This window comes from Suricata suricatta, chromosome 6 (assembly GCF_006229205.1).
Source record: "Suricata suricatta isolate VVHF042 chromosome 6, meerkat_22Aug2017_6uvM2_HiC, whole genome shotgun sequence".
Classification (NCBI taxonomy): Eukaryota; Metazoa; Chordata; class Mammalia; order Carnivora; family Herpestidae; genus Suricata; species Suricata suricatta.
This window is the reverse complement of record NC_043705.1, coordinates 136,913,394-136,939,703: the sequence shown is the minus strand read 5'-3', so window position 1 is coordinate 136,939,703 and position 26,310 is coordinate 136,913,394. Positions and strand designations below refer to the sequence as shown.

The 26,310-nt window shown below is 52.7% G+C and overlaps 1 protein-coding gene across 1 annotated transcript in view; it reads left to right on the top strand.

Annotated features, from left to right (window-relative positions):
- TRIO (trio Rho guanine nucleotide exchange factor) overlaps nt 1-26,310 on the top strand; it is a 197,873-nt gene that overhangs the window by 68,418 nt on the left and 103,145 nt on the right. Inside the window, 7 exon segments of the mRNA XM_029941284.1 lie at nt 1,597-1,788; nt 17,282-17,451; nt 18,351-18,525; nt 22,663-22,858; nt 23,605-23,771; nt 26,024-26,143; nt 26,270-26,308. Coding sequence (XP_029797144.1) covers nt 1,597-1,788; nt 17,282-17,451; nt 18,351-18,525; nt 22,663-22,858; nt 23,605-23,771; nt 26,024-26,143; nt 26,270-26,308 — 1,059 coding nt within the window.

Genomic DNA, 26,310 nt, shown 5'->3' with positions numbered 1-26,310 from the left:
TTATTTATGTATTTATGTCCGTATGGACTTGTGGTTTCCTTTGTATTGGTGGCTTCTACTCTGTTGCTATCACTGTTTACTCTCAGATGGTCCCCGATGGGGCCAGTGAGAGCCTCCTCAAGCTGACTTCCGTGGCCTGACCTGTCCACAGTGTTCCTGAGCGTTTCCTTACTTCTGGATACAGTACGCTATTTCGGGTTCATCTTGTACCGCGTCGCACTCCAACCCTGGCGTCAGCATATCTCCCAGAGCCCTGGGTCCTTGATGAGGAGGACGGTCATTCCAGGGAGAAATCTGGGTGCTAGGAAGGGTTATCACTCTTGGGCCATGGCTGCTCCTGGGCCTTCTCAGTGGACAGAGGGAGAGGGAATGTCTGAGTGTGTGTGTGTGTGCGCGTGTGTGTGTATGCACACGCACGCGTGGGCACGTGTGTACACAAACGTACACCTTCCCACCTCCGTCTGCAGAACCGGTATCACGCGTCCCTCTAATTCCAGCCCAGGCTGCAGGGTGAGTGCCCCGTTTCTCCTTCTCCACAGTGTAACCTCCTTCTCTGAACAAAGGACACTACCCCCCATCATCCTTGAGGTGTCTTCTCAGTAGAGGGCTGTCCCCCCAGTGGGGGGCTGCCCACGCAGGGGCGCCCTCGTCCTTCCTCGGGCGCACACGCCCCGCAGGGACCCCAGCCCACGCTCTGCACACTGGTGAGACGCCGTCCCTGCTCTGCTGCAGGACTGACCCGTTCGAGAAGGAGGAAGTACTCAGCCTGGTTCTCAAAGGGACCCGGCCTCTCTCCAGGCCTCCCCTCTGCTCTGGCGCCACGCTGGAGCCCTGCGCCTGTCCCATCTTGGCCGCCCCCAGCCCCTGCCCGCCTGCCCTCTCTCTGGCGTTTCCGTGGGCAGGGTCAGGCCTCTAGCGTTCCTCTGTATTTGGCTAACCCATTTGCAGCCTTTCTTTGAATCAAAATGGAGTGAGTTTCAGAGTATTTTAGATAACTATTTACACGTAACTTCCAACTCTCTCCTACTTTATATAGGCCATTGTGGTTATTTCCTTTTTCTGAAGAAAAAAAAATATGTGCTCTTAAGTAGAAGAAAGAGAAGCGCAGAATTATCAGTAAGTAGAAACATGTTAGAGAAGACAGCAACTTGTGTTTGGAACCCAGCGTTTCCACCTCCCCTTGGGGAATTATAAAACTGTACATCATACTGAAAGACAAAACTAGAACTCCGCGCTCCGTCAGAAAACTGGAAGGGAAAGTGAGGTGGGCACTCGTGCTACGTGCTGGCGTCTGGATATGCAGCAGCCCGGAGCCCAAAGCCTCCGTGAGTCATGGCACAGCCGGCAGCCGCCTGCAATACCCCCGTCATCGCTGTAGACGGAAGGTTCAGAGTTTAACAATCTAAAACGGTAATGGAAAAGGCTGCTGATAGAGATACATTGAACTCCTAAACCCACGTCTTCCCTTCACATATTTTCTGTTTGATTTGCAGAAGTGATCAGGAATGCCCCAAAGTGACTCAGTTGCGGAGTGTGATGCCTAGCAGGGTTTTTTTTGTAATTCACCTCTGTTTCTCTGGACTTTCTCTTGGGCAGAACACATACACCAACGCGGATAAACTATTAGAAGCAGCAGAACAGCTCGCTCAGACCGGGGAATGTGACCCCGAAGAGATTTACCAGGCTGCCCATCAGCTCGAAGACCGGATCCAAGACTTTGTCCGGCGTGTGGAGCAGCGGAAGGTCCTGCTGGACATGTCAGTCTCGTTTCACAGCCACGTCAAGGAGGTAAGGCGTCAGGGTGCACGGCGGAGCCTGGGTCTGGAAGGCCCTTTGAGCCCCTTGGGACGAGTGTGGGCCGGGTGTGATGTGAGAAAGTGGACCGGAGGTGGCGAGCCGTGAGACATAGCTGTTCGCCCCGAGCGGGTCTGCGTGGACGGGGGACCACGCCCGAGGCTGCCGGCCCCTTGCTCACCTTCGCCAGCGGGGCCGGACACCTGGTGTCTGTCAGGAGCCGACCGTGGGGCCTGGGCTAGCGGGCAGGGGTGTGCAGTGGGAGGTGAGCGGGCAGGTGGTGAGCCTGTAGGGCCATCTTTACCTTGGAGAGAGGACAGAGTGTGTCAGGAAGTGACCAGCGCACTGTGGTCACAGCGGGGTCTCCTACGGCAGGCAAGGCTGTCATGTGGCCAGCGTCATGGATCACATGATTTTATCGGACTATGAGACCGCTCAGATCCTGATAAAAGGAAATTCCACATAATACTGACTTAGATGTGCTGAACCCAGAGTGGCTGTCGTAATACTAACGCTGACGTCATAGGTGTGCTCTTGTTGTAAGAGGTCGTGTTGTTGGTGCGCGGAGGACAGGTTGGTACTAATCATACCTCGTGTGTGTTATTCTTAGTAGAAATCATATATCACAATTAAACTTAGGGCTTTTTAGGATAAAAAAAGACATACTCTAAAGTTTTCAGTAGGATTACAAACTGAGTAAGGATGTCAGCTTTTACTGCATCTTCTTTCTAAGGAAAAAAAATTCTCAACTTTGCAGCTCTTTGTAAATTGGAAGTGAGGAGCTCTTCTGGGTCATTGGGGATTGAGCGCGTGAGAGCGCACAGACGCAGGCTGGGAAGAAGGATCTGGACGGTGCGGGTCTGCCCGGGACCCGCAGGAGGGGCGCCAGAGATCAGGACCCAGTGGACGTGTTCAGAGGGACGGACCGCCACTGCGACTTCCGGAACCTGGGCAGTTAGTCGTCTCCCGGGCCCTCTGTACCTTAAAGGCGTGGCTCCCAGGAAGCCATTACTTCCCTCTTACTCTGAAACTCGGCGAGCCCGCCTGGCAGCCTGGAGATGCCCAGACATCGGTCCACCCAGGCTGGTGACGGGCTCTGCCAGCCTCTGCCACATGGCCTGCCCTCTCCACAGAAGCTGTGCTGTGTGGGCCTGTGGCCGGCGGCCCTCGGAGCGGGACCTCCGCTGCCAGCCTCTGCCTGCTCTCAATCATGCCCTGGCTCCACAGGGCTCTGCAGTGTTTACAGGGGAACTGGGGATTGTAATGTTTATTTATTTTTGAGAGAGAGAGACAGAGTGAGCGGGATGGGGGGTGACAGAATCCCGAGCAGGCTCCTCAGTTACAATGCCAAGCCCGACTCGGGGCTTGAACTCACCAGTTGTGAGATCGGGACCTGGGCCGAAACTGAGAGTCTGACACTTAACTGACTGAGCCACCCTGGGTGCCCCCAAAAGAAACAGTTTTTTACCGAGGACACATGGTGGTTGTGAGGAGGCCTACAGATGCCACGACTGTGCACAGCCGCTTCTGGTCACGGGCACACCGGCTGTGAGTTCTTCCCTCAGTTCCAGTTAGGCCGTGGCCACCAGCGGGCCCCCGTCTTTGGCAGCTCTCGCTCCAGCGCCTGCAGCACTGCCACCAGAAATAGTGATTTGATCAGGTCATACATAGCCTTGCTTTTGACCCGTCAGTGATTCATTGTGTGCGTGGGGCACCAGCCTGAAACCTCTTGCGTGCTGATGGTCTGGTCTCCACTTTGCCTCCAGCCCCTCGCACTCAGCAGTGTCCCCACACCTGTGACGCTCGGGCGGCCCTGACTCGGGCGAACTGCTTCCCTTCGCTGCTCCAGCAGGGCTGGCGGTTTCCCCTGCGCTGGGATCTCTCACATCACAGGGAGCTCCTCTGTCGCCCTCTCTCTTTTGCAGTACTCTTCGGGCTCACGGATGGGCACGTAATCCAAGGTGGCGTCGTTGGCCACTAAACTCAGAGGTGCTGGATCGAGGTGAGGTCTCCCAGTGCTGGCTCGGTTCGCAAGAACCCCACCTGGAGAGGCTGGATGGTTCCGTATTGTGGCCGACCAAGCAGTTAGGTTCTGAGCGAGATGTCGGGGTGCCTTGCTCTCTCGATCCCAGAGGCCACAATATAGGACTCCCATTCCTGGGAAGAGAAGGGAGGAAATGTTTTCTACCTTGAGGTTGGATGCCGAAAGTTTCAGCCCAGATCGGGAAGCATTCCAGGAGCCCCCTGCATTTTCTGCCCTCTGAAAACAATTCACGAGATGCTTTACCTCCTTTCAGAAGACGTGAAGACTGATACTCCCGGTTTCTTCTTTAAAATGTTTTTAATGTCTTTAAAGAGAATGCTGATGCTGATTCATGCTGACATGAACGTGGAGATTATTTTAGGAGAAGTTTTCTCCTCTTGCATTTTGCCTTCTTCCCCTCAATCTCTGTGCCCTCCTGTGGTGCGCTCACACTGATGCTGACTATAACTCTCCCATCGTTACCTGCGTGTGGACAGACATATGCCTACTGCTGTGTGTGTTGTGTGAGTCGGTCTTCTGTTGGTTTTTCACGGTGGATGTGAAGTTTGTTGAAGACCAAAAACTATGTCTCACTTACTTTTGTATCTCACTAGTGAGCCTGCCTCTTGGACCTCACACATCCTCTGTCAGCTTGTGGAATAAATGATGTCTATTCTAGTGCACCGTTCTGAGATTTAATGATAGAGGGACATCTTTCCACTTCCAGATATAGCGCAAGCAGAGTTATTTTCATCCATCGTACTTCATTCTCGAAATTAGGTTCTGGGTTAATTGATAATTACCTTTGATATTTGTGGATTATTTGAGGCAACCAGGTGGTGGTAGTGAGTTCTCAGCCGGAGTTTATTTCTGGATTTGGTTCAGTGGCCTTGAGTTGGTTTTGTTAGCTTGATTCCTGAAAGCCGTGGCTTCCCAGGGAAGACCATTCCCATTTGAATGGGGCTGGATGCTTGCTGGGTTTAAGTAAAGAAGCCCGTTGGGTTCTGTTTCCGAAGACTAAACACTGAACTGGGCAAGCTTTTGTTTGGAGTACTGCCTGGGGAAAGGGGATTTACTCAGAAACCAAAAATAAAGACCTCCTGACCACCTGGTGATTTGGCGGGGGGGGGGGGGGGGGGGGGGGGGGGGGGGGGGGGGGGGGGGGGGGGGTGTTGGTCCCAGCATACCCGGCTAGCTTCCCTTGTATGCCTGCAGTTAAGCTGACTTCTTTTCTTTATGCTCTGGCCAGTGCTCCCTCACCCTGGGGAGCAAGGACAGAGGCATCGGGGACCTTGTACTCTGGTCACCCCAATTGGGGAGGGTTTCCAGGAAGCGGACGCTGCATAGCTCCTTGGGGAACAGAGCTGGGGTGCGGGGGGGGCCTCTCTCCCAGCCCTGACCTGGTTCGCTCCAGGAGTATGTTGAAAACGAACCCAGTGCTTTCTCCATCAGCCCTGTGTAAAGGGCCAGCTTTCGTTTCTCCCCTTCCCCTGGTGAGGCTGAGAATGACGGGCATCTGGTGGTTAACCTCATTCAGGAAAATTGACCGACGGTGCATGCGGCTCCTTGGGTAGACCAGCTGCCCTGTGCTGAATGCTTGTGCTGGGCGGTTGTGGTGCAGAGCCCATGCCTTCCTCCTGCCTTTCCAGAGGGGGCCTGACTCTGTTCCATGTGAGGACGTGTTAGTTCTCTGGGCGAGCCCGGCCCCTCAAGCTTCAGAGTCTTCTAGATCTCTCACACCTCCTGTGCTAAGTTCTCTACAGTCTGATGCCAAACTTTTAAGCCTTTCATTTTGGCCTTCTCAGCCGTGCTTTTGCTGATGACTTCTGCATCTGCATTCTCTCAAATGATTCACTTGTTTCCATTGCTATTCCTAGCCTGCATATCTACCTCTGAAGATCTCTGTGATACCTCTAAACATAGTCTCAGCTTGCTTTCGTAGCTTGCAATCTGAAAGAATCAGACATTCACAGGAAGTGGGGCAAAAAAAGGAAATGGACAAGAAGGACGGTACCCCCTTCTCCCAGCCTCCCGTGTCGCGTCTGGGAACCACGGTGCACCGTGCAAGCCGGAAAGCGACTCCGCCGTGCCCTGCAAGCCTGTTGCAGCGCGGCGTGTGTGCGCGCTCGTACGTGCTTGCTCGGTGCTGTTTTATCCTGTGTGGAGTCACGTGAGCACGTTGAGCATGCAGAATCATTCCATCACGCAGGTGGTACGCCCCCTGTTCACGCCCAGCCCCGACTGCGTCTCCGACCCCTGGCAAGCTCTCTATAACGTGTTATTCAGAGTGTACGGAACGGCCTCATACGCTGTGTCGCTTTCTTACTCAGCGTCATTCCCTTGAGACCCATCAACAGCTCTCTCCTCCTCCTTACTGAATAGTGTTTCCTGGTACGCCCACGTCCTAGTTGGTTAGCCGTCTCCCCAGTAGAGGACATGGGTTATTTCCCGGTTTTGGCAGTTTCAGAAAGAGACACTGGGCCATCGCACCGGTTTCCACGTGGACTGAAGCTGTCATTTCGCTGGGATCGATGCCCGAGAGGGCAATTGCCGGGTGCTCTGGGAAGCTCCTGTTGTTCAAAAGGACACTGCCTAACTGTTTTCCAGAGTGGCTGTGTCATTTGGACCTCCCTCAGCAACGGTGCGCCATCTTTGTGACTTCTCGGAAGTCCAGGATGCCTTCGATGTTTGTCAGTGGGGAAGGTTAAGACCTAGCGTGATCTCTTAGGATGTTACTCTAGGTGGTCACCTCTCGATCATTTATGTTCAGTGCTCAGTTCCTTAGCTGAACTCTCTCCTTGTACTCATAAACATTGGGTTCCTTTGATTTATTTATCTGATGTAGATACAAACGGGCAATTAAATGGCCTCAAGCCAAAGAAAGCTAGAGGAAGCAGAGAGCCAAGAGCCATCTACTGTGTTGTCAGTCCTGCGTGATGGGATGTTAGGTTTGGTTTTGGGCATTTCGTCTCTGCCAGCAGGTTCAGCACTTTGCCTTCGTACACTCTGTGGTGTCTGGCGTTTAAAAAAGTAGATGGTCTTGCTGTAGGGGCGTGTGTGTGTGCATGTGCGTGTGCACGCACGAGTGTGCATGTCTATGAGTCTGGTCGTTTATGCTTTCTTTCTATAAAAATGTAAGTCCCTCTGCTTTCCCACCTGCAGAATGGGAAGAAGACTAAGGTCTCTCACCTGTGAACAGCTGAGTGAAACTCTGCCAACACTTACCAGCGTGCCCGTCTCGGAGCCACTTTCAGTAACTGTTCCTGTTTCCCTGCTCACCCCATCCCCCCCTGTAACTGGTGGGACCCAGACAGGATGGGGCAGATCTACATGTGTGAGGCGAAGGAATGAATACCTGGGTGTAATCTGATCTCTCCCTCATCTTTGCTGAACAAAGACTGTTTCATCTGCTCCGGGTGCCCTCACTCTGAGTTAGCACCTCGCTCTCGCCCTTTTGTTGAAGCCTCTCTCGGCTCTCAGCTCTCTCTCCAGCCCCCCGCCCCCTGTCCACCAGGACAAGGTCAGCTCTTGTGAAGAATCTTTACTCCTGGGTCCGTGCATTCACCCTGGCATGTGTTACTTTGCACAATCACTAAATTCCTATGGTACCAGCCAACGCTGCAAAATAAAGGCTTTCTTCCACCAAATATGCATAAAACACTTGTGTTAGCCCAGGGGGGAGAGAGGGATATTCTTATCGAAAAGAGGCGCTTTTATCAGAAGTCTCATGTAAAACATTATTTTTTTTCTATAGGATAGTTTAAAAGTGGCTGAAATTCATCAATTTTCTATTTCTTCATATGGGCCCAATATTTTCAGGTAGAGAAAACTTTTATGTCAGCAGGGAAATTAGATGTTAATGTAGAAAATTACAGGGAACTCTAATATACCTGACACGTAGTGGCCATTTAGTAGATGATTATTAAATGAATTAAGAACATATTACACTATCTTTATTTGTAACTCAGTATTACAACAGCAGGGATTGAAAATGTATAACTGTGCACACATGCCACGTTTTATAATTTCTTGTTGAAAGGTCAGCCCTCCAGGGAGAGCTGCAAATGTCTGCTTTAATTCACTGCTTGTAGATTGGCGTCAATCAACGTAATAGAGAGGAGAGGCAGTTGGGCCAAATGTCAAGCCAGCGCACTGTCGTAGGTCCTAGAATGTCCAGCTTAGAATGGAGGTATATGTAATCTGGTTTACTTGTTGGACTTTTTTTTTTAATAGGGCATTTTATAATGTTCTTGATGTTTTATATTGGTACCCAGCTTCACGAACTAAGCGCGATAGATCTTTGGTTAACTGAGAGAAGCATGTCACCCGTGGGCATTTCTGGTGTGCGGCGTGTGTTACTGGTTATTGTTTTTATTGAATAAGTGGTGGGAAGATTGCTTGCCAGCAATGCATGAGGGTTTCGTCAGGAAAGCTTGAAAGCTCTAGATAAGAAAAGGCAGCTTTGGTTTTGTTGTTTGTTTCCCTTTCTTTGAAGCCAGAGCTCAAGCTCAAGGAAGGATTGGGCTTTGCGCCTGGCCCTGGGGAAGCCCACGGACACGAACGGAAAGTAGACTTCTTCAACTTTCACGTGGCTTCTTTGCTCTCCTCAAGGAGGCTGCTCTTCAGACTGCCTTAGAAGCAGCGAAAGAGCAAAAATGAGTGAAAGCTTTGTAAGAAAGGACTTATTTCTTCTAAGGGAGTTCAAGTCTCTATTCCAAGACAGGTAGACCCCTGGGTAGTGAGAGAACTTGATGTTTGGGTCTGTTGATCTTTAAGGAGGGGCAGGAGGGGGGGACCTGCCACGGGGCTGGTGATATGGAAGGCAGCGTCCACACAGCATGCAGGTGAGGTCAGTCAGTCGTAGGCCGAGTTCTAGAAAAGGCAGTTGTTAAACTGCCAGGAGAGAATTGAACGGGTCATAGGATGTTCACTCTATTTCACTCTGTACTGGGTTTCTGGTTTGATGAGGGGCATACAGTGAAATTAGTGAGCATTTAACCAGGCGTTTGACATCTAATTTGTAGATAAAACAGGAAAGTATGGGCAATCTGTTAGTACGGTCCCTAGAATCAGACCGCTGAATGGCTGGAAAAAAGCGTCACCCGAGGGAGTCACTTACCACAAGACCAGCGCTGTCCTTGTCCACCCAAGCTGCTCTCCCAGTGGAAGGTGCCAGGAAGACAGTGTTTCTGAGAGTCAGGTGTTACTCATCCGACCCGGTTTGTGAGGAAGGAAGTCCTTTCCAGTCCAGACCCATGGTTGGATTGGACTTGGTGGTGGCGGTGACGATGGGAGATGGTGGACCAGTCACCTCGGTGGGACCTGCGCCCGGTGGGTGGGTGGGTTGTGTCCTTGGCGTCACCTTCCGTAGCGGAGCCGTCTGTGCAATTGTCCTGTCTTTGAACTGACTCTTCTGACCTGTTTGGAACTTTTATGTCCCGACATGACATCTGGAAAGACTGCTCATCGGAATTCAGACACCCTGAAAACTCTCCTTTGTTGTGTTGAGAACTGTTTTCTTAAAAATGGGAAGATTGCCACCGAACAAGGACGGACTTGGTGCAGCAGCAGAAATCGTCGTGGCTACCTTGAGAGTCCTGCCAGTAAGACCGTCACGGCAGGGTGTTCGTAGGTGACCTCAGTGAGGCCGCGGGACGGTGCTCACGGCAGGGTGTTCGTAGGTGACCTCAGTGAGGCCGCGGGACGGTGCTCACGGCAGGGTGTTCGTAGGTGACCTCAGTGAGGCCGCGGGACGGTGTTTCCCCTGTACGTCTCTGTCCCCACTCAGGACATCTGTGAGTGGGACGCTTGGCATGGAAAGCATGCTTATCAAAGTCTAGGTGAGGGTCTGTCAGATCCAGAGGATCCCAGAACATGTTGGCAGGAGTAGGTCAGAGTCCAACACAGACATTTCATTCATAGGTTTCAGTAGAAGTCTATTGAATCAGAAAGACTAAGGTTATGAAGAAAGGGTCACACTTGTGGCCCCAGCACACGCTACAGCAGCAGCTGTACACATGTGCATGAACATGGCGCACAGGTGGCGTGCCCTGAAGAGACGCCTGTAGCTGCCATGGCCCCTGAGCCAAAGCACAGACCAGAGTCGCAACTGGGAGACAGCATCTTGCTGTGCACTGCTGGGTGGATCACACGTGATGCTGCCTCGGCTCCCCAGCCCCCACTTTGCAAGAGGCGAGTGGTCAGAGGGGAGTGAGTTGGTGTGCAAGGAGTTCAGTTCCTGCCCTGCAGGCGGAGTCCCAGGAGTGAAGTGTGACCCTTGGGACAGGGACCGCGGACTGCGCGAGCTCTCGCTGTCTCCAGAGATGTGGAGAGGGAGGGGGAGTTACACTTTGACTAACTGCAGGCAGTTTCAGGAGAAGGTGGCTGCTCTCAAAATGACGGAGCTCTTCCCACTTCGAAACCTCCGGGAGAGTGCTTTGTGTTTTGTCAGTGTTGGGAAAAGAGAAAAAACAAAATCCTCATCTCAAAATTTCTGTTTTTCACAAAGTAGATGTCCTGTAAATACTTGAGTGGTTGAGGTTCACACGCTGAGCCTTCTGCCCGGGCACAGCCCCTGTCCCTCACCTGGTCCTTGATTGCCCATCCGCGCCTTCCACCCTCCAGTGCTGCGGTGCCCGTGGGCGTCCCCTCTCTTACACATCCTTGCGTTGGTATTCTTTCTTGGTACGTACGGACTTCGGTCTGTCCCTCATCCCACCCCCCTAATATGATGTGCTTCCGTCACAAACCTCATCACGTCACGGCATCCTGTATCAGCCCCCCAAGAGTAACGCAGTACTGCTCAAACCCTTACCCCTCCCTAATCAGGACGGTGGGCGTGTGCCCCGTTCCAGGCTGGAGAACGCGATGCACGTGGCTGCAAGTTCCCCTCTGACCCCGGAACTGAATCACGATTTCTGTGCACAGTGGGTGCCCCCTGAAATCCCGCCTGTAAGTCGCCGTTGAAACTACCTACTTCTGCTCCGGGCTTGCAGCTTCTGCCGGGGAGCAGGGGTGGAGGGGCTTTTGTGCTTCCCATGCTCCCTACAGCTCCGCCATCCCCCTGGTGTCCAGACGATTGTCCTTGTGGTACGAGGGTAGGAGCATAGATGCCTTGGTGGTCGCTTCTATTGATAAAGTGCTTGAAGTGATTGAGCACGTTCACGTGTCTGTGGCCACTTCGTTTGATTCTCAAACTGACTTTGCCAGTTAGGGAAGATCCCATTTCAGAGACGAGGACTCCGAGGGTAGGGGGTGCCAAGGCCGCGCGCAGATTCAGGGCCACATCTGGCGGGTTGTGCTCCAGATGGAGCAGCCTGGTAGGCCTTGTTCAGACTTTGCATCTGAGACAGGTTGTGGTTGAAGCAATCCCCAAATCTCAGGCCTCCCATCCTACCACCTGCTGAATCGGCCGGAAGCTCAGTCCTTCCCGGGATCCCGCACGCCAGCAAGTTCCCCAGGGAGCCCTCCAAGCCTCCTGTCTGATTAGGGAGGAAGAGGATCTCCCCGAGCTTTCTCCCAGCAGGGCTGCAGGTCCTCCTTGAGCCTCCGCCCAGCACAGAGCTGAACGGAAGGTGGCCCGCCAGCTGCTGCTGGATCTGGGATGGGGGCTGTCGCATCTTTATCACGGGGGTCCTGCCCCCAGAAATTCATGTGTCTCCCCAGCCCGGCTTCCCTGTGGACGGATCCTGGTCTGGAAACCAGGTCTGTACATATGCACAGCCAAGTTGTGGGCCGGGTTCAAGTCCCCTTCCATGGAATGCTGCTGGCCACCGCTCGGAGGGCCTCTAGGGGGCAGTGTTGCCCAAGCCTGGCTGTGGGCGCCAGCTTTCCCAGTCGGGTCTGAGCTGCTGAGCGCTTGGGCAGAGGTTTATCTCTTTCCTGTAAACTGCAGCATGCACAGAGGGCAGTTTTCTTCCTGCCTAGGAAATGCACCATAAAAATTTCGCAGGCGTCCTAGAGACTTCTCCTCATTCTTTTATTCAGAGTTATTTTGGGCATCATATGTACTAATTTAAAAGCTTAAAAATAGACTTTACCTGAATCATACTGCATTATGATATGCATCAATTCGTCACCAACTGACGGTAGAAATGACTTTTATCTGAGAATCCTTTTTTTCCTCCAAATTGAATGAGAATATTTTCTGTAGGACCAGGAAAAAATTCTAAAGAGGCAAAGGATTTTTGTGTATTTGACATCATGGATAAAATAGAACTTTCCGCCTTCTACCTCATTTATTGTTCCCTTTTCAACTGCCTGATCCCAGGATCCATGTCTGTGGTTTCCTCCATGGCGGTGGCCCTTGGCCGGTCCCACAGCAGGCCAAGCAGGGTGAGCACAGTCCACTGTGGATGCATGTTCAAGAGTCCAGGATGTGGAGGGAGTAAACAGGAGGGAAGGAAAAGGCTTGACCCACAGATCCTCATGCCGCTTCCCCTGGAATCAAGGGGAAGTGGTTTCTATGGGCCCCAGTGGACTAATTCCAGCCCCTTTCCTCGTACTATTTTTAGGTGTAAAAAGATGTAAATGTGGGGGAGGATGGTGTTAGGTCTACCAGACTAAGTGACTTATTATTTTGGACAGTAGGTAGGAACCTGGATACATTTTGAAAACTATCTAGAGAAGGAAGGCTTTTATTTATTTATTTTTTAAGTTTATTTACTTACTTTGGGAGGGGAGGGGCAGAGAGAGCAAGGAGATCCCAGGCAGGCTCTGTGCTGCCAGCTCAGAGCCCAATGTGGGGCTCGAACCCATGAAGCCATGAGATCATGACCTGAGCCCAAACTGAGAGCTGGATGCTCAACCACTGAGCCACCCAGGGGCCCCTATTTTATTTTATTTGTTTTATTTTGTTTTGTTGTTACTTGAGAGAGAGCGTGAACATGGGCACAGGGAGGGGCAGAGGGGAGAGAATCTTGAGTAGGCTCCATGCCTACACGGGGCTCGATCCCACAACCCTAGGACCAAAACCTGAACCAAAATCAGAAGTTGGACAATCAACCCACTGAGCTACCCAGGCACCCCAAATATTAGTCACTTTTTTTTTGAGAGAGAGAGAGGAAGGAGGCTCCATGCCCAGTGCAGAGCCCTAAGAAAGAAGACTTAAAACATTGTGATTTTTAGACATTTTTTTTTTATTAGGAGAATAGAACTAGTCATAGTGGCTCACATTACTTACTTCTTCACTCTGCATTATCCACTCATTTACCCCTGGCAGCAGCTGGCAGAGGTGGGCACTGCTAGCAGCCCCGTGTTACAGATGAGGAGCTAGAGCCGTGGACCTGGGAAGGGACTTACCCGAGCCAACAGTCACAGCCTCGGGAATGTTGAGGCAGCACGGAGAGTCCAGCGATCTAGCGTCAGAACCCACACTCTTAATTGTGGCTCCCTATTGCCTCTTGGAAGTGCTTTATTGTCATTATCTCCTAGGCCATTGCAGTGGAGTGAGGTAGAAACACACACGTGCCTCAGACCAGTTCCGAGCATCGGTTTTGATCTCCCCTCTCCTCTTGAGGGTGTATAGAAGCAACGCTTGTTAACGGGGTTTCGTGATTTACATGGTGTGTGTATGTATTGTGGGTAGTATTTGCTAGAGAAGAGGAATTCTCTACCCCATCCACCATCCTGTCCCACAAGCTGGGTGGTGAGTTAGGCCTCTCGGCCTACCAAGCACCAGGCGGGGACATAGGCACCCCTTGGGTCCGACAGGGCATCTGGGGCAGTAGTGTGAGAAGGATGCTGGCCCAGGGCTTCTGGAAGGGCCTGGCGAGCTGAGGACGCGGGAGGCCTGGCCCAGCTCCGAGAACGGGGTGGGAAGGCGGGTCGGGACAGCTGTGTGCTGGCTGCGTCTTACCCGGCACGTGCACATTCTCTTCCAGCTGTCTTAATTCGTGTTGTTTTTTTGCTGGTACTGTAGTGTTTTTCTAGAGGGCTTGAAAAAAACCTTGTGTTTCTGTTCTCTCCACAAATTTGAAAGAAGAGATGCGCATCTCTGTTAGTGTCCGGGGGACCGAGCTCTCAGAAGCACCGGTAACTAACCCCAGAGGCCTCCGGGGGGACAGCTTGCTCTCTGAGGAGCCCCGCGCCCCGTCCGTGACAGGGTTGGCATTTGGGGTGGGCTTGGCTCCTCTGCCTTCCTTCTCATCAGTGCTGCCTCCGTTTAGATCACAGTGAAAGAGGGCGGTCGTTGGGGAACGCACGTGTCCTGTGCACTCCACTGCTGGAGCACGGCTTCTGCAGGCTCAGCGTGCGCCATGCACGCCCGTGCCCACCTGCCTCCCGTGCCTCCAGCTTCCGCCCGTCACCCGGGGCTGCCTCACAGGCTGATGTGCTCCAGGTGACGCTCCTCCTCCGGGGTCCCCGCACAGTGACCAGGTAGGGGCAGCTCCGGGGCAGCGTGTGGATTAAGGTGGAAGATGACAGTTGAGGTTTTGAGAGAAAGGGACCAAAGTGGTGTTTTTGTGTTTGTTTTTTCTCTTGTCTTTTGTGGCAGAATAAAGGTAGTTGAACAGGTCCACCTTTTCATAGTGTCTGTCATCAGACAGGAATCGGAAAGCGGGCGGGCTGCACAGGGCTTGGGGACCAAATGGGAGGCAAGGTTACTGGGAAGCTGACGAAGCCCTTTCAGCTAGAAAAGTCTACCTTTTAGAGAACATATTCTGGATGTTTGGTTAAATATATTGACTTGCTAACACGTTTTAGTAAAATTTCTGTTATTGCTCACTGCAGCCTAAGTGGCACATTCTTGGTTTCGTTTAGCAAATCTTGCCTCTTCAGTTAATTTGAGCGGCTCATTATACTTCGGGTGATTACGTTTTACAGCACTGCTGATCACCTAGCGCTCGCCTACGCGGCCTGTCTTCTTGGTGACTCCTCGAGGCTGGTGTTGGTCTGAGGATGCCTGTTTAGTGATGTGGGTTTCAGAGAAATTTAGTGATGTCTTATGTCACAGAGCCAACGCCTCGTTGAAGTAGCTCTTAGACCCATAATACTGCTGTGCAATAGGACCTCCAAAACGGAAGGCTTTTCTTCGGAGGTGTTAGAGCAGGTCGGGAGATTCCTCATGGTCACAATGCTGTCATCCTTCCTCTTGATTATAAGTGCAACGACCACGTTCACGAGGGCTTAGGGTTTGGAGGAAAGCAAACAGCAAACCCAAAAGACTGTGTTCTTGATTATGAACCCTTTACAGATGGTACAGAGCATCAGTCGTATTTGGTGAATCAGTGGGTGGTATTTTTGGTGTTGAAATACAGTGTCAATGCAAGTGTGGCGGGTGTGGAGGGCTCTTTTCCAGAGCAGCTTGACTCCAGCAGTTCGTGTTGCCCGTGCCGTGCGGGCGGCTTCATCACAGGGCTTCTTCCCTTCACCCGTGAGAGCAAAGAGGTGAGCCAGCCTCGCTCTAAAACTCCTTTAAGTTAGAATTCTGGAATTGTATGAAATTTGATAACTTACTTACAGAACTGGGTAGATACTAAGATGTAGGGTAACAGGTATTTTATTTAACATTTTTAGTAAAATTAAATCTTAGGATCCCAGGTAGCTTGACTGACAGGTCATCGGCCATCACTTCCCATGTTTTCTAACTGACCTGCTGTGTTTAAAATACTGATCTGACAGCGGCATCTGAATACCGTGTTTCTAACTAAAGGTGCGTTGAACAAGAGAGTTCTTAGAAGGTTAGCTTGGGTTTGCCATCATTAGTAAGTGAGGAATTGCTCATTGAAACCCTATCGAGATGGCACTCATCTGGAATGACTAAAATGGAAAAGACTGATCTTATCAGCGGTGAGGACGTGGAGGCATTGGAACTTTCATGGAGTGCCGGCCGGAACCTGGCAGGGTGCAGCCACGGGCAAACACAGTTCCGCACTTTGTTAAAAGTTTAACCCCACGCCCGTCAGAGGATCCAGCCACTCTACACCTGTGCACCATTCAATAAAAGGAAAACACAGGTGCGCAGAGCCTGTGCGCAGGTGTTCATAGATACTGTGTAGTGGCTAAAAAGTGGAACCAGCTCCAGTGTCTAAAGTAGCTGAGCGGCTGCACTGTGCCGGGTCCCAGGCCGGAGTTCGCACCCACAGTGAAAGCTGTGGACCGTGGACACGCGCAACTGTATGGATGACTCTCACAATAATTATGTCGAAGGGAAGAAGCCAGACCAAAAATAGAGTCAGTCCTATTTCTCTTCTTTCAAGAACATGCAGGCTAACCTATAGTGACAGAAAGCAGGCGGGTGATCGTCTGGGGCAGGAGGGCCGAGCCAGAGTGAGACGAAGGGTCACACGGGGCGCAGGAAGGCGTTTGGGGCCTGGGAGCTGTTCGCTGTGGACGGCAGCGGCCTTTCCGTGCGTGTGTCCAGACGTTAAAAACCTAAGAAATGGGACCCTGGAAATCCGGGCGGCGTACTGTATGTCCGTTACACCTCCTCGTAAAGCAGTTTTCAAAGATCAGCTCAGAAACGAAAGCCCAATCCGCATTTATCTGGGCGAGCGCAGGTTAGCTGCGCCCCGGCCACAAAGGCCAGCCTGGCCGGTCCCTGTCAGGGGGACGCCTGCGACGGATGCGTGGAGGACACGAGGGGCGGGGAGGGCGCAGTTCTGACCACCCAGGGGAGCAGGGAGCGTGTTCTCCGCACACAAACCACTTCCTGGCCACCAGGGCCTGCTTGGTCAATTCAGCCTCTGTCCCATGTACCCAACGGCTCTCTGGAGGCTCCGAGGAGGCGTTGGGCTTCCCGGAAGTGGGAGAAGAGCTCTGCGCCCACCAGGCTGATCGGGGTTCCTGCCGCCAGTGGTTCCGGCGGTCTTGCCCGTCTGCATCCCCAGATGCGGTGGTGACGGTGTGGTGACGGTTGTGCGCTGGAGGTGTCAGCGTGGTTCTGGCGTGCACGCTCTGTCACGGGAGGACCGCGCTGTGGCCCGGGCCGGGCGAGGGTTCCGAGCCCCGTGCCACATCCCAGCCTGCCACCGGGCATGGTGAGGAGTTCAGTCCGCCACGTCCTCGGCTTCTGTCTTCTCCGAGCGACGCAGAGCAGCCACATGTGAGCGGCGGTTTAATAATTAATAATGGATTGTGGTGTCCTTGCTAAAAATAAAGTAAAGCTGTCCACGCAACAAGAGGCCGAGGGTGTGGAGAAGGATGCCTTGTGCTTAACAGATGCTCTGGTTGGTGGAGGGGGTCCCTCGCATTCCTCTTATGCTCAGACTGAGCCGAGGAAGAATCGGAAAGAGTGACTTCCCTTCCCTTTCCTCTTTTCTCTTTAGTGACGGTTCTCTCTGGCTCTGTGCCCGTGTGTGTTCACCGGGGTGGGGGTGGCCTCCTGAGTTTTGGGGGCCGGGGCCGTTCGGACTGCCCCCACTGCCCCCTCCCATCCCCGGCCTCCCAGCGGGGTCCCTTGGGGAGGGGGACTCCCGGGGAGGGGGCCCGGCCCGTCCTCACTGCGCCTGTCCCCCCCCGCAGCTGTGGACGTGGCTGGAGGAGCTGCAGAAGGAGCTGCTGGACGACGTGTATGCCGAGTCGGTGGAGGCCGTGCAGGACCTCATCAAGCGCTTCGGCCAGCAGCAGCAGACCACGCTGCAGGTGACGGTGAACGTGATCAAGGAAGGGGAGGACCTCATACAGCAGCTGAGGTGGGCCGGGCAGCGGCACCGGGGCTTTGAAATCCTGCCTCCCGCTGCGGAGCAAGGGGTTGTGACTCCCCGTCCCGCTAGGTAGAGAGCAGGGCCGGGTCTGCGCACAGAGCATAGCATCCGTTTCTTTCTCTTTTTTTTCCCCTCTCTGGCCATTTTTTTTTTAACTAAATGATTTTTCTCATCATAGCATTGATGAATAAGCTTTCCTGGAACTCAGCTTTTATTCATATTTCCTGTTCATGTCTTCCTAGCAATTATTGAAATGTCTCTACAAACCGGGTTGATTTAAGTCTCCAAGAACTGTGTCCCTCAGGCCCTGAGGGACCTGCCTCTCCAGAGGATGCTGGGCATTCCTGTCCTCGGAGCAGAGGCTGGGGGAGGCCAGGCCCCCCGGTGATACCTTCCTCCCTGGGGGCGGCGAGGCGGGAGGCGCCGAGGGGGCTGGAAGCAGATCTCTCGTGTAGGAGCATTCAGGGACGGCTTCTCGAGTCACCGCCGCTAACTTCCTACGCTGCTCACTTTGCCGAGAGTCAGGCAGAGGGGTTGATGAGGCCTGATTGATCGCATGGGAGTTTAACCCTTGCTCCCCGTATGACTCTAGCGTTTTAACGAACAGGGATCGTGGATTCTGTTCTCTCTACTTAAGGAGAAGAGCAGCCACCGTGAAGCTCTTCCGAGGTCACATTCTGGAATTATGAGGCTGCTCTGGAGGGGGGCGGGGGCGGCACAGGGGACTGTGTCCGTGTGGCCGCAGGCTTGGCGGCCGGCTCGCAGGAGGAAGCCCAGTGTTGTTGCTTCCTGCCAGCCTTCCTCCCCGCTGAAGCCTGCGCGGCCGGATCCGGCGGCTGACGATGGGAGACCCTGTCATGCCGCCCCGTCCCGGCTCCCTTCCGCAGGGACTCCGCCATCTCCAGCAACAAGACCCCCCACAACAGCTCCATCAGCCACATCGAGACGGTGCTGCAGCAGCTGGACGAGGCCCAGGCCCAGATGGAGGAGCTCTTCCAGGAGCGCAAGATCAAGCTGGAGCTGTTCCTGCAGCTGCGTGTGTTCGAGAGGGACGCCATCGACGTGAGTGCCCTCCGCGGACCCCCTCCGCGGTCCCCGCCGCTTCCTGCGGCTCTTCCCCTGCCCGAGGGGCAGGACAGAGGAAGGAAGCCTTGCGTCTGGCCCTGCGAGCCGAGGGGGCTGTGCCGGGCCCCGCGCTGCACTGCAGGTCGGAGCCCTGCCTGGGAGTGGGGCCCAGCCAGCGTGGCTGTGGCCGGGTCCCCTGCAGCCCTCCCCTTGTCTGAGGCACACACGCGAGGCCGCTGCCCCCCCTCCTGTCCCTCCCCTGCCCCCTGCCGGCTCCCCCAGCAGGGAGAGGAAGTTTCGCTGGTGGTGACAGCATTTGCAGATAGTAGGAAACCCAGTCTTTTCCAGCAAGTGTGCTCAGGTGATCTTTCATCCTGCCTATAAGTTGCCCCTTATACGTGAGGTTTCCTTCCTTTTTCTTCAACAAAAGGCTGCTTCTTAATTCTGTGCCAGGGAAGGTCTCATTATTGAACTTGCTGAAGTGCAAGCAGAAGTCAGTATAATTGGATGATGTCCAAACTGGCTGTGAAACATGAATGAAGGAACCAAAAGTCACCTGAGCTGGGGTGAGGCCTGTCTCCTGGTGCCCGTCAGCCTCACACGGCCGGGGGAGCGAGCCACCCAGGCCACGCCCTGCCCACGCTGGGGCCTCCGGGGCACGTAGACCCAGACCGTAAGTCCTCCCGGGCAGAGGACGGTAGGGCCTGTGTAGAGGGGAAGACCCTCTGCGGAACTGGGCCTGGCCTGCGTCTCTCAGGCTTGTCTGCAGGCCCCGCTCTGTGTGGTGGCGCGGGGACCAGGCCAGGCCCTGTGGGAGGCCTCTCGGGGGTCCCTGGTGGGCTGCTTGTCTGAACTGCCGTCGATGTTTTCGTTAAAGAAAGGCTTTCTTGGCCGTATTTCTCTATCATCACTGGTTTATAACAAGAAAGGAGTTAACCCTACACACATTGTCTGGTAAAATCTGCTCTCAGAGTCTCAACCTTTAGAGACACGTGTAGCCAGGCAGGGAGAAGGCATGCTGTGCTCAGCCCATTAAGGACCTGCCCGGGCCTGGGCCTGGAGGCCAAGGTCTAGGCTGCAAGCTGTGTGAACAGAAGACCCCGAGCACCTGTCTTCCTCTCTGGCTTCTACTTCAGATGAATCGCTTCCGTACGCTTAGCTGCTTGTTGAAGAGTTTCACTCAGGAAACGGAGCCACCAGGCATTATTTGAAGTTTCTCCTCAAGACATGTTGATATTTCAAAATAAAAAATCTCTCGGCTTCGTTTGTATTATCGCTACTTTAAAGAAAAACAATGTAATTGTATTTCAATTTCCAAAAAACTAGTGTTTTAAAGGGTAGCTCAGAAGCCACAAACCTAGGTTTTCTCCACACCAAAGCCACAAAGTTCCAGGTGGCCGTGATAAAGCCAGTGCGCCAGGCGGGGGTGGGTGCTTTCCTGAGCTAAGGGAATAATTAGACCTGCATTGCGGTCACAGGCCAGTTGCAGTGTAGTTAAAAAGCTTTTTAAAATGTCAGCCCAAGAACCTCTTCTCTGTGGAATAATCCTAAAACGTGAAAACATGACCAGTTGGGGCTTTGGCTGGGATTTCCTCCCTTATCTGGGAAAAAGCTCCATCTGACTGTGCAGATGAGATGTGGAGCTATCTAATGGTAGAAACTAACTTATTTGTTCCTTGGCCAATTGTTTTTTAAATGTTTGTTTATTTTTGAGAGAGAGTGTGAGCAGGGGAGGTGCACAGAGAGAGGGAGGCTGAGTATCCAAAGCGGGCTCCACGCTGACAGCAGGAAGCCCTGAGTGGGGCTCGAACCCACAAACCATGCGGTCATGACCTGAGCTGAAGTCAGATGCTCATCCAGTTAAGCTACCCAAGCGCCCCGGGTCTAAGTTTTTTATGCTGAGAATGTTGCTTTTTCAGCCTCTTCCTGTTTCCAGGGAAAATCAGCTCTCTTGCTCTGAAAAGAACAAAGTCGTTACTGCAGCATCCTGTGACTGTGTTTGTGGGACACAGTTAGTTACATGGATTTTGAGGAAGAAAAGCTTTTCATATTTCTAAACATTCTGGGATATGGGTAAAAACACGGTTTCAGTTATTTCTCCAAAGGATTGGTACTCAGAAGTCACTTCCACGCTTTTGAGTTTCGTTTCTGCCACCGATTTCTTGTCTTCCCTTGTGTGGTCGACCAGCTGTGATAGGAAACCTTGGGCAGGACTTCTCCTCATGATCGTTGATCACGGCCATTGCCATGGTCTCTTTAAACTCGGCGAGCATTTTTGAATCCCACTGGTTCTAGCACATTCATCTTCGTCTGCTCTCCGCTGCTTGAGTGCTGTCTGTGCCCTGGTCGCTGTCCCCATAAGACACTGGCACTGAGCCTTTCTCTCCCGCCTCAGTGTCCAAAAACAGGCATTAAGAAAGAAGATGCCCCCTAAAGATAAAGATGAAAGGTGTGGTCATCCCTTTCCTTGTTAAAAATATTTTCCCTCGGTGGCTTTTTGGCTTACGTGTAATTTAACATTATCTAAATTGATCAACTTTATGTTAGCCCAATTTTAATAAGTTAATGTAAATACGCATACTGTATGCAGACCCCACAGATGGAAGACTAAACCCCGCAGATTTGTCCATAAGCATGTGGGGAGGCCTTCCGTTTTTACTCCTTTTCATCTCCTCGCTGAATTCCGTGTGAACTCTCTCACGTTCTCGGATTTTCAAGCTCGTGTGGTCACTGCTCTTCTGGATAAAGTAAACCGGGACCCATGGGGAATGTTACTCCACTGAAGTGGATAATACAGTGTTCTTAATCGAGAAGGTTTTTCTTCCTTTGTAATTTTTTAAAAAGTGTGTTGCCAGGGTTTTCAAACCTGCTCCAAAGTGGCAAGGCTCGGACGGCCAGCAGGATCGCGCCCTCCCTCGTGTCATGGTCGTGCTGCAGTAGTTGGGAGAAAAGCTTTGCCCCTTAGCGGCTCACTCCCAGAGACTCCTAAGTGTCTCTCTACAGTAAGACCTTTCTTCCCTAACCCCCACCCCCACCCCCGTCAGAGTCCTTGCCCTCTAGGACCCTGCCTCACTCAGACCCTTTGCGGGTGGTCTCTACTGGGGGACACATGGGCACCGCGCCCAGTGTGATACTTAGCCTTTCCATGTAGAATCATCTCTTCACCCAGCCTGCTTTTCCTCCTGCTGTGCCTTGTGGAAATAACGGTGTCAGCTGAAGAAACCAGGTCCCACATCCTGCATTCGCTTCGTGATTTTCTTCTATCTTTCTTTCCCTGGTGTTCCCTATATATACACTTGGAGTTTAGATGTAAAGACCTGTTGAGATTCTGGGTCCGTTTCTGTGCCAGATGCTCCACAGGACCCGCAGCTTCTCCCTGTCAGAGGCCAGTCCTGTCCGGTCCCACTTGGGTGGGAGCAAGATGAGGAGGGGCAGCCTAACTCTCCCTCTAGGTCCTGTCTTCCTTGCCATTACAGCTGACTGCACGATGATTGTTGTCTGAATACTTCTTTCACGAGAATTTTTTAAAAATTTTGAAAAAACATCCTAATTTTACTATCTCTACGTTAAATAGATTTATTTATAAAGGGTTATTGTAGGCTTATATGATTTTTTGACTACCAATTTTAGGGTTTCCTGTCAACCTCTAATCAGAAGAGTTTTTCTTTTGGGGCTCCTGGGTGGCTCAGTCGGTTAAGTGTCTGACTCTTGGTTTCGGCTCAGGTCATGATCTCACAGTTTGTGAGTTCGGGCCCTGTGTCAGGGTCTGCACTGACCACAGAGCCTGCTTGGGATTCTCTCTGCCCCTCCCGCACTCAGGATCCCTCTTTCTGTCTCTCAGTAAATAAACATTAAGAAAGAAATGGTTTTCATTTAATTTCAGGCTTTTTAACTCTTCTTGTTTTAAAAAGTACCATTAGGGATTAATGTGTTTTTGTATGTTGGATAAACTTTGTTCAGTTATGGTAGAGTCTTTGTGTCCAGCTGTCCCCTCTGTGGCCCGCGGAGCCCCGACGTCTGGCTTCATGTCCCGGGGAGCCAGTCATGTTCGTTTCTTCCTTAGCGCAGTGAGGGGTTGCAGCAGGTGCTCATTATCTTGTGAGTCTTGGTCCTAAGAAGATGCTCTCCCCTCAGATCATCTCAGACCTTGAGTCTTGGAATGACGAGCTTTCGCAGCAGATGAACGACTTTGACACGGAAGATCTCACCATCGCGGAGCAGCGCCTGCAGCACCACGCGGACAAAGCTTTGACCATGAATAACTTGACCTTCGATGTCATCCACCAAGGGCAGGACCTTCTGCAGTATGTCAACGAAGTGCAGGCCTCTGGTAAGGAGTGTGTATCGGGCCACATCCCTGTGGGGCCTTCATGCGCGCAGTGGCTGCAGAGCATGGTCAGCCCCTGTGACGTACATGTTCCAGGTACTGTTCCTCAGAAGGAGCGTTTTGCTGTTTGCTTTCACATGTGATCACCTGTAACATGATTAGTGTACTTACCTTCATACTCTTGCGTGTCATTTCATGAACGCTAGTTGTCCATGAATGAAATGTAAGGCCCCAGAACCTTTTCCACATTCTTTATTTGTATCTTAGTTTATATTTTACCAGCAGATGTCACTGTAGGCTCAAAAATGTAGACAGACGTGTCTGGTGTTTGAAACTTAGCAACAACCTGCATCACTCATCTTACACACATCAAACGCTTCCAGAAGAGTAAACTAGGTGTACAGTGATACACAACAAAAGCCAAAGTTTGCTCGCTGATAAAAGCCAGGCCCGTGTCACCACGTACCACCATAGGACTAGAGTGACCCGAAGTGGGTTTGCTTTGATTAGCCACGCGCGTTGTGTTTTGCTTTGGAACATGGCAGACGCATTGTTTGAGACTCCCTCGCGTGCCTGGAGGCACATGGAAACACTGCTGTGCTGGTCACGCCTTCCTTGACCTTGGCCTTCAAGGTAACGGCACAGCCCGGCCGGGCAGATGGTCCACAAAAGCGTGGTGTCTGCCACGCAAGCCCGGAGAATGGGCCCATGTGCCTGTCGAACTCTGGGCTCTCCCTTCACATCCACAGGCGTGGAGCTGCTCTGCGACAGAGACGTGGACATGGCCACGCGGGTCCAGGACTTGCTGGAGTTCCTGCACGAGAAGCAGCAGGAGCTGGACGTCGCCGCCGAGCAGCACCGGAAGCACCTGGAGCAGTGCGTGCAGCTTCGCCACCTCCAGGCCGAAGTGAAGCAGGTAGGCGGGGGACGGCGTGGAGCCCGACCGCCGCTGCCCCCGTGCGCGGCCCTCGGTGTGTGACCTCCGGGAGTCCGGGGAGACTGTTCTGAACACAACTGTTCTGACACACAGTGTAACACACCCCCAGCACAGCCCTAGCTCATGTGTGAGCGTCGTTCTGACACATGGTGTAACACCCCTTCCCCCCAGTACAGCCCTGGCTCATGTGTGAGCGTCGTTCTGACACATGGTGTAAAACCCTTTCCCCCCAGTACAGCCCTGGCTCGTGTGTGAGTGTTGTTCTGACACACGGTGTAATACCTCTCCCCCCAGTACAGCCCTGGCTCGTGTGTGAACGTCGTTCTGACACATGGTGTAACACCCCCCACTTCCCAGTACAGCCCTAGCTTGTGTGTGAGTGTGAGCCAGAGCCGGGGACAGCCGTGTGCTGACTGTAGTGGAGCAGGCTCCCCGCCCAGCAGCTGGTAGCACTTGAGAGCAACATCCGTCTGGCCTGTTTTGTTAGTGGTAGTCGTCTGCTGGAAACTCTGAGCACATAGCTTCTCAGGCTAAATGACGGTATGATGTTTCTGCCAAATAGGCTGTTATCAATCTCGGAGGTGTCACAGCCAATACAGGGCTGGGATTTCTTCTGTTACCAGCGTTGCTGCAGCGCCGTGTCTCACATAGCATGAAACTAAAAGTGGAGCGCTTGAAAGAGAGTGCTTTCGGCTCGTGGCCCTCGGGGTTCTCTACATACATACGCTTGGCATGTCCGTGACATTTTATCTCCCGAGCGGTACCACCTTCACGGCACAGAAAGTACGGCATTTCTTCCTGGTTCTGGTGGAGGGTCAGAGAAGCGTGTGTCCGGGCCAGCAGAGGGGACCCAGTGCCTCTGGAGTGCTGGCGGCCTGCGGTGCACAGTGGGTGGCACTCACACGGGGGCAGGTGCGCTGTCAAATCGGAAGACTTTAAAAGAACACCTGTTAGTGTCCCGTGTGACCTGCCTTTTAAAGACCAGTTTATAAGGGCGCCCGGCTGGCTCAGTCAGAGGAGCATGCAACTCTTGATCTCGGGGTCATGAGTTTGAGCCCCATGTTGGGTATAGAGATTGCTTTATTATTTTTTTTTAAAGTTTGTTAATTTTTTTTGAGAGAGGGAGAGAGAGCACGCTAATGCAAGTGGGCAGAGAATCCCAAGCAGGCTTTGCATTGTCAACACGGAGCTGGACATGGGGCTCAAACTCACAAATTGTGAGATCATGAGCCAAAATCGAGAGTCAGACACGCAACCGACTGAACCACCCAGGCACTCCAAAACTTAAGAAAATAGAGACCATTTAATAAAGTGTTCCTTCTTGTTAAAAACAAAACAGTGTGTCTAAGAAATAAGGGACTGGCCCATCCATTAGGAATTACATCTGTCTGTAGATTGCTGTTCTCTACGTAACACGTCAGGATGGGGTCGATTGCTGGTGCTCATTTAGCAGCTATGCCATAGGTTTGGCATTCGTGCTGGCGGTGGGTAGTCACATGGCTGCTGTAGCGCCAGCTCCCCTCCCCTTCCCAGGCAGCAGGAAGGGGAGCACAGAACGAGGAGGAAGCAGCCCTTGTATCAGAAAAGAAATGTGTTTGCACAGCGGCCTGGAGGCTGCTTGCATGCTGTCAGCGGCGAGAGATGCCGGAGCATGTGGTGTCCTGGCTGTCATGGAGCCGCACGGAGGGCTGGGAAGCACTTTAAGCACCTGACCCCACGCCCCCCAACCCCCCCCCCACCTCGGCCGACAGACTCTAAGTTTTCTGAGTAAAGGAGATGAGGAAAACTAGGTGCTGGGTGGGCCACAAGTGGTCTCTGCACGACTAACTACCAGAATGACCTTTGCGTGTTTATTAATGATAAAAGGAATGAAAGCTACTTCTCTTGATTATCAGGGAATTATTTGTGGGAGTAGATCTGCTAATAGGTGATTCTTAATCCTTTTGACATGCAGACTAACAATAACAATCCGCTGGACCCTCCGACTTTTCAGCTCCCGTTTGAAACCATAAAATGACTGAATTAATTTTAAAACGGGGCACTTCTGAGCAGATGCCGTGGAAGCACATCAGGCTGTTGGCAGGTCGGACCATACGGAAGCCCGCGCTTCCCAGCTGTGTGAGCAGTCTGACCTCCTCGCTCACTTGTCTGGTGTCCCAGCTGGCCCGCAGGTGGGTCCCCAGGGCCGGGGAGGGCCTCGCTCACTTGGAGGTGCCTGTGCCGTGTTTCAGGTGCTGGGCTGGATCCGCAACGGAGAATCGATGCTGAATGCCGGACTCATCACGGCCAGCTCCTTGCAGGAGGCGGAGCAGCTGCAGAGGGAGCACGAGCAGTTCCAGCACGCCATCGAGGTAGGGACTCCGGCCCGCTGCCCGCCTCAGGCCATGCATGTGCACTCCCTCATGGGGTCTGAGCTGGAGCTGGACGGGGTTCAGCAGGACCCCGAGTGGCAGCACAGACACTCTAGTTTCCTCCAGGGGAGCAAACGGGCAGGTGTCGGGAGCAAAGGGGACGATGC